The sequence below is a fragment of the Takifugu flavidus genome, chromosome 13 (genome assembly GCF_003711565.1).
Source record: "Takifugu flavidus isolate HTHZ2018 chromosome 13, ASM371156v2, whole genome shotgun sequence".
NCBI classification, from domain to species: Eukaryota; Metazoa; Chordata; class Actinopteri; order Tetraodontiformes; family Tetraodontidae; genus Takifugu; species Takifugu flavidus.
In genome coordinates this window covers 14,747,610-14,754,835 of record NC_079532.1, presented here as the reverse complement: position 1 = coordinate 14,754,835, position 7,226 = coordinate 14,747,610, and the positions used below count along the sequence as shown (strand labels likewise).

At 41.0% G+C, this 7,226-nt stretch overlaps 1 protein-coding gene across 3 annotated transcripts in view; it reads right to left on the bottom strand.

Annotated features, from left to right (window-relative positions):
• Positions 1-1,907: 1,907 nt before the first annotated feature.
• tmtc2b (transmembrane O-mannosyltransferase targeting cadherins 2b) overlaps positions 1,908-7,226 on the bottom strand; it is a 75,215-nt gene continuing 69,896 nt past the window's right edge. For all 3 annotated transcript variants that reach the window (XM_057052009.1, XM_057052011.1, XM_057052010.1), the window contains one exon: positions 1,908-3,921. In XM_057052009.1, the coding sequence (XP_056907989.1) occupies positions 3,742-3,921 (180 nt within the window). In that variant the 3' untranslated portion in view covers positions 1,908-3,741. The remainder of the gene's footprint in view (positions 3,922-7,226) is intronic.

Here is a 7,226-nt window from a genome sequence, read left to right as displayed (position 1 = left end):
CCATCAAACCTGAAGGTCAAGTGGCCCAGAGCTCCAATAGAGGACCTCTGAAGATGCACCTGGGCCCATGGACTTCTTTTCTATTATTTCTATTATTTTCTATACATTCATACAGATATCAGGGATCCCTCATCTGTGGTCCTCCTTCAGGTTTTTCCTTTTACTCTAAAAGGGGCCTTTTAAGCTGCTCCTGACCAATTTTGAGGGTCTAATGATTGAAGGTGCCAGAACTGTGCAGCTTGTGCTTATGCTCTAAATAATTTTGTTTTGGTTCAGTAACCCTTCTCCTTAGTTTTCATTTGTAATTCTTCAGATGACTCCACAAGCTCAACAGGCGATCTACACATGCCTGAGACTGTGCTGAGCTCATAGCAACTGACAAAATGAGACGTTCACATAAAATCTCTAAAGGCAAACGGGGACAGGAACGCTCATAAGCATCACTGTTTATCCAACTGAGATCCATGAGAACACATAAGCTCAGCATGCCTTGTTCATTTTAGGAGAGCTGGAAGTGCTGTGGTCACCTTATATGGAGTCTGGAGAATAAGTGGTTCAACACAGGCTCTTATTTTGGTTCATTTACTCCATTTGAAATTAAGATTTAGTCCTTTTGAGCCTGAAGAGAAAATCAGCTGATAAAGGATCAGGTTGAAGTTGGAAACCAGCCACTCCAGAAAATATGCCTGCATATGCTCATGAGCGATCATGATCATCATAGCAACAGATGCTATAAGGATATTGCTCATGACTGATCATGTAAAGATAAAAGCTTTACCTAAAAATAAAGGCCATCCAGCCTGTAAAAGCAAATCAGTTTTATTTTCAGACAAGGAGGTGGAAACCTCCTTGAATACCTAAGCTAGCACTTGTGTTTATATCTAAAACATCAGGAGTGGAGACAGAAGGCAACAAACCACTAGTGCTTATAATTACCGCACCCATTTTTACTCTTTTTGTGCAGCAAACTGAACATTTCTTCTGCCAAGAAAGAGTTTAATATTATGGCTGCAAATGTTATAACTCTTTAGTAGTTGACATTTTTCAGGACAGCGGCTGGGTGGTTCCTTTGTGACCATGCTGCTTGCACGAGTACAGATTGCTTAAATTGGGGGAAAGGGAGACTGTAAGATCACTTGCACGTTTGTAACATCTAAAAATACTACCCTCTGCTTGGCACATACAGTATGCACTGATATATACTTCGCCTTCTCAGACAGACTTATGAGAAATAAGACAGTAAAAGTGCATGCAAATTTTTTTCCCCTGGCTCTCTGTCAAAGCAGCAGCCCTCCCCGTTTTATTTGTGAAGCTCAGTGAGGAGCACCTGCGTTATGAGAAGAAGAAGATTCAAACCGGACCGGACAGCGGTGGCGGCCTCCACACATTCCATCCCAATAGGGAAAGTGGGCACCGTGGTGAGCTCCGATCACGGGAGCAGACCTTCCACGTGGACACGTGAGAAACATCACAAGGGCAGCTGACTTCTTTCACAGCGTGGGCCTTTTTTCTTGTCAGCGGGGTCTCAATTGTGAGGGTGGTGCTAACCGAAATACACCAGCCATGTGCAGACACCGCTACTCATTCCATATGGGAATATTTTCTCCTTCAGTTGTTCAAACATCAAAGCAGACGAGATCCATTTGAGTTCGTTTTATGACACATTTTGGTAAATTTGCAGGGGGTTACTTTAAAAGGCCTTGTAAAGCTTGTTCCGCAGCATGCAAGACCACCCCATTAAGTCTGATATCCAACAGGAACATCAAGGAATTCTCTTGGAGCTTAAACCTTGCTCCAGGGTCAGGAGGGAATGCACATTTTCGAAAGGTGGAGAGCAAATAAAACCCATAACTGAGTCTAGATTAAAATCCCTAATGCAAATAATGCCGCACACGGACTGAAGCAAATGCAGAAGAACGTAAATTTATTGTGGAAAAAAAGAACAACATTAGGAAGAGAACAGTCTATTCTGGCACATTGTTCATTTATATTACAAAAAAGCTACAAATCCTGATAATTTATACAAATACAACAGCTTTCAAAAATAAATCTTTAATTTAGTAAACACTCTGTGAACAAGTTTCTGCGATAACCCACGGCTTGAGATCCCTGAGCAGAGACACAGAGTATACTTTAAAAAAAAAAACAAAATCTTCAGTTAAGCATTAGAATGTAACTTTTCTTCACAAATACAGAACAGAAGGGAGAAATGGGAACACCAGTTGACTGCTTTAGTGTGTGAGAACAGAATTGAATGTGACCTGTGAGGATCAGAAAGAACGGGAGCGAGCGCTTTTCCCTCTGTTCCATTTTTACAGGTGAAAACACAGTGCCAGCTGGTTCTGTTGCTACTGTAAAATGGAGCATGAACAATGTAGAAACTTAAAGGACACAGGCAGTGATGGACGTTAGACAGAGAAACGTGAATTTCTTTCAAGATTTTGGAAGGTGCTGTTTCACTTAATGTTTCCGATAAACGAAGGTTAACTGCGTATAATATTTACAAATAAAAACCCTTATGGTTTGACAATAGGGAACATACCTCAGGGAACCAAACTTGCTCCATTTCATGTATACTATACACAGTGTCAGTATATATTAGGATCCATTTATACAAATATTGAAATCAGTATAATTAAAAAAAAAAACACTTTAAAAACATTTCCCTTAGATGTGCCATGTCTGTGCACTGATCCATGATGAAAAGATTTTGGAGCAGCATAGCTTTTGTATTTGGTAAGAAGAGCTTTCTTTTTTTTATGGCTCTGCACACTCATTTGTAAAAGCTGCAGGCACCTTCAGAGGAGGCGGACGAACCAAAAACGACCGTACTGGTCTGCTTCCTGTTGCTGACCTTCGCGGGAAGGTAGCTTAATATTTCCATTTATAGCTTCTCACTGTTCTTTGCCAGCACAGAAACAGGAGCTGCAGTAAAAATTCCATTTGCGTGCTACTGTACACTGCCCCAAAAACGATTTACAGCTTTTACTGTAAGGCATTGTGAAGAAGGGGAAAAACATCCCAGCGCCTTTTGTTTTTGCATTTTTAGAATGAAATGGTTTGTTTTTGTTGATATCAAGCCTTCAATGAACTTTTAGTTGCTATCAGAATTGCTTTATTGATAGAATGTAGAATGATTTTTCACCTCGTATCTGCAGCAAATGGCAGACTTTCATTAATCAACATTATTATAAGTGTGTGTAACCATAACAACAGAATTTAGTGCAGTTTCAGTTACAGGATGTTTATTTTAAATCTGGTAACCCTTGAGTGGGGTTGTTTAATCTATGCTCCAGGACAAGATGAAACGCTGATGGAAACTGCAGCGTTCTGAGCTTTGTGTTCTGATTTTCACTTTATCTCAGGCTACATTTGAATGCGAAACACCCTGAATAAATGACAGCGGCTTCTTAAAAACCTTGATCATCACAATCCTTGATGGGTGAACTTATGTCAACTTCAAGTACTCGAGTTATAAAAGAAAGAGGGAAAAGTGTGGTTCCTGTGAGAGCACTAAACTAGAGGAAAGTCGTAAAGAGTCCAAATAATGAGGAGCGCCTGCCAAACTGTGAACTGTGCTCTTGGCCTGAGGTAAGCTCAGGAGGTTTATGGAGATTCCTCTGAACAAACGGCCTCACTGAGACTTCCATCTTCCTGGATGGTGAGAACAAATGTCCAGCGGACGAGTGTTCCGTCTTTTTCCCCGAGGCCTGGCATACTGGGACGGTGGACAAGGTAAGTTCATGGTCTGGTGGTCCTCAAGCCCTGTTTCTCCATGATGTTCCATAGCTTACGCAAGTTGGACTGAGTGATGGCGTCATCGGGTTTCAGCTGAAGGGCCCGGAGGTAATTTGCTTCAGCGTCCTGCAGTTTCCCATTGAGGTGTAAGATCGCTCCCAGGTTCATCAAGGCAGCAGGATACTGAAAAGCAAACAAAGGATAATTTCATTAAAGGCTTTCATATTCGACAATCAGAGCATGTATACTCTCTATAAAACATTAAATACGGACAATGGACAATGCAATGACATCATTCACAGCCTGAACCTCAGCAGCAGAGAGGTGTAAGTGGAGCTGTGGTGTCGAGTTCTGGACCCCTACAGCTGTTTTAACAAATGGGAGCTGGGCTTGGCATTCAACGAAACAGTCCACTGCATTTTATAATATTAGATAAAACATTAAGGGAGGGTCTGATATATTCATTGGAGCCAACAGGCAGATGGAGGTGGATGAAGTCTGGTGCGGTGGTTTAGTGGTCTAAACCGTTCAATAAAGGTGCAACATTGATTTCAAAATAGTTTAAATGGAAAACATTAAAATGAGAAATGGTGAATAAATGTAACGGAACATTGCAATTTTAAAGAAACCCGCCCATAAATAATCATTAAGCCAACTTGCTATGCCAAAAGCAACTCTTGGTTCTGGATTGTGAGATGACCCAGACTGTGTTTGAAGTTCGGTAATCACGCTGTCGTGTGCCTCCATGTGTCTTGCGGTTGCGCTCTTGAACGTGACAACTTTGAAGCAGACCTAGATAAATATGCAGAATGTTCCTCCCAGTGCCAAAGGGTGAAATCATCATCGGTTCAACGGGCGGGTGAGTCACCAAGACATAAGTACAGGAAATAAATGTTTGGGTGAATTCACAGTAAGACTACATGCGTATCGGGGCCAACGCATCTGATCTCCATTTTAATTTGGTACATGGAAAAGATGTCTAACGTTGGACTAGGCTACTGTTTTACTGCTTGAAATTATTGTAATTTATAGAATTGTAACACCTAGGAAACAAAGGAGGGTAAACCAAAACAGTCTCAGTAAAAGATGCCAGTTCAGGGTTTCATTGCTTTGCTCATTTCATTCTCCACTAATTGCTACTTAATTCATCCTCACATTGCAAAAAACACAATGTCCCTGCATAGGTTTAAAGCATGGATATGTAAAAAATAAGGCCAACACTCCAGGAAATACCTTTTAGATAAAATCAGTAAAAACATTTGGAAGATTGGTTTGAATTGTTTAAATCGATGAGATCTCCGGTCTATCAAAAGGCCCACAACATTCACTCAGACACCTCTACCTGGTGATTAAGGCCTGATGCAGGCCTGAATCTGATTTTCCCTGATTTTATGTAACCTAGATCAGAAATCGGATTTGGGCGAGATTCATATGGTGTGAAATCTTCTCCAGATCAGATTATCTGAACTATGACCTCATTCTGAACATCAATGTGACCTGGATGCTACTTTTGGTCAGCATTTGTCACTATCATTCACAGGCGGGAGCCTCTTGAGATGCTTCGCAGTAACAAACATGGAGCATGGCAGCTATGGCGGCGGTAAACAGAGGGAAAACCAGGTTTTGAATTACTCAAACCAATGCAGAACATATGGGGAGCAAACCCAAACACTTCCTACTATAATGTGATTATGATAAACATATCACCATGTGCAGCCGGTGAACTTTGCACTCCAAAAAGGGTACACATACTCGCCTGTGAAGCTCTGGTGAAGCCATTCTTTCACATGTGCGCAATATTTCTCTTCACCCTGCAAATCATTCGTTTAAAATTGTTTTTCACTCATCAGTAATTGCTTGGACTGCCACAGGGCTGCCAGCCAGGGCCTGTTGCGTGATGAATTGCAAAGAGAAAGGTGGGTATAAAGCTGCTGAAGTGACCAAAGACATCACTTGTTAGCTGACCGATATCCTTTCTGAAGATTCAAACAGACATTGTGCAGCAGCTGGAAGGCCAAACTGCTGGAGTGCAAAAGTGAAAAGGATCATTCTAACGAGGTTACAGCATATAAAGAACAAACTATAAAGCAGGGGCCTACAAATTCACAGCCAATTGCCAAAAATTGGATTGGGAAGGCTGTGTTGACATACTACACTTACTAAATACTGGGCAATTATATTAATCCCTTAGCAAAACAAAATTATCTCCCTGTGTTTCAATTATGGTCACAGGAGTCACCAGAGCTTTGACTAATGTTCAGGGAAATTCAGAGCCTGTTTGCACTATAAATTACCTTCAGTTTGACCCACCATCTTGGAGGTCAAACCACATAATAACGCTCAGGGACCAATTTGAATGTTATACATCTCTGAATAATTCTTGCCAAAATATAACTGTTGATACATATGGACACAGTTGAAAACTGACAGTAGGAAGGGCCAAAGAAGGAAAAATAATACCGCAGGACGTAGGTGACAAGAAGGTGTTTAGTGCTAAATTGCTGTTAATGGCATGTGGTACAGATTCCGTGTGTAGTGATTTCTTTGGATCACTCAAAAGCGGGTTAACAAATGCTTTCAGGCTCTCAGCTGTAAATCAGCACATACTAAAAAGATTTAGATTAACCTGATGAGAATTGCTTTAAATGTGAGTAAAGAACATGGACGAATGGGAAACGACAGATCCCTGAAGGTGCAGAGATGAACTAAAGCAAACCCATCATCTGATCTGATTTAACTCCTTGGGACACAGGCAATTGAAGGACAAATGGACTAAACCCTACGAATTTAGTGTAAGTGAAACATCCCTTCTTTCTTAGAACAACCACATGTGCTTAATACAAAACACGAGGGTCCTTCAGAACATAAGACTGCAGCAATGCATGAAATGCCAAATGAAGATGGACATAGGGCATGGAATCAGTCAAGTCACATTGGGAGGAATAAACCAGAACAGTAAAGGTGGGTGCAGATGCCAGATTAAAATCCTGCCCTGAAAAACAAGAGTGAGTGCAGGCAAATCTAAAACATCTGTACAATTACAGATGCCCCAAAACAGTAATGTGAAAATTAGGCAGATTTGGGCCTGAACTAGATCAGTAAGGAACCAAATATAGTTAATATGTTCCCGAGGAAGAAGCTGTCAATCAGATATTTTATGTTAACAAAGCTGCAGTTGACTCACAGTGGTGGTTTGAAACAGCCATTCAATCTCAGGGTTGCTGTAAGAAACATACTAACTGGTGTTGAAGGAAGTGCCAGTTTTTTTTAACAAATGGCACCATAGTGATGTTGAATATAAACCAATAAAACCACATTTGGTGATCATCAGTGGCTTTAGGTTATGAAGAAATCTGATTGAATGACCTTTGAGGTAGACCTAACACCTGTTTGCCATCTTTATTTGTGTGGGTTGCGGGTCACTCCCGAGCAAAGGTAACAGCCTTGTTTCAGTGTTTCTCTTTCAAACCATTACCATTTACACAGAC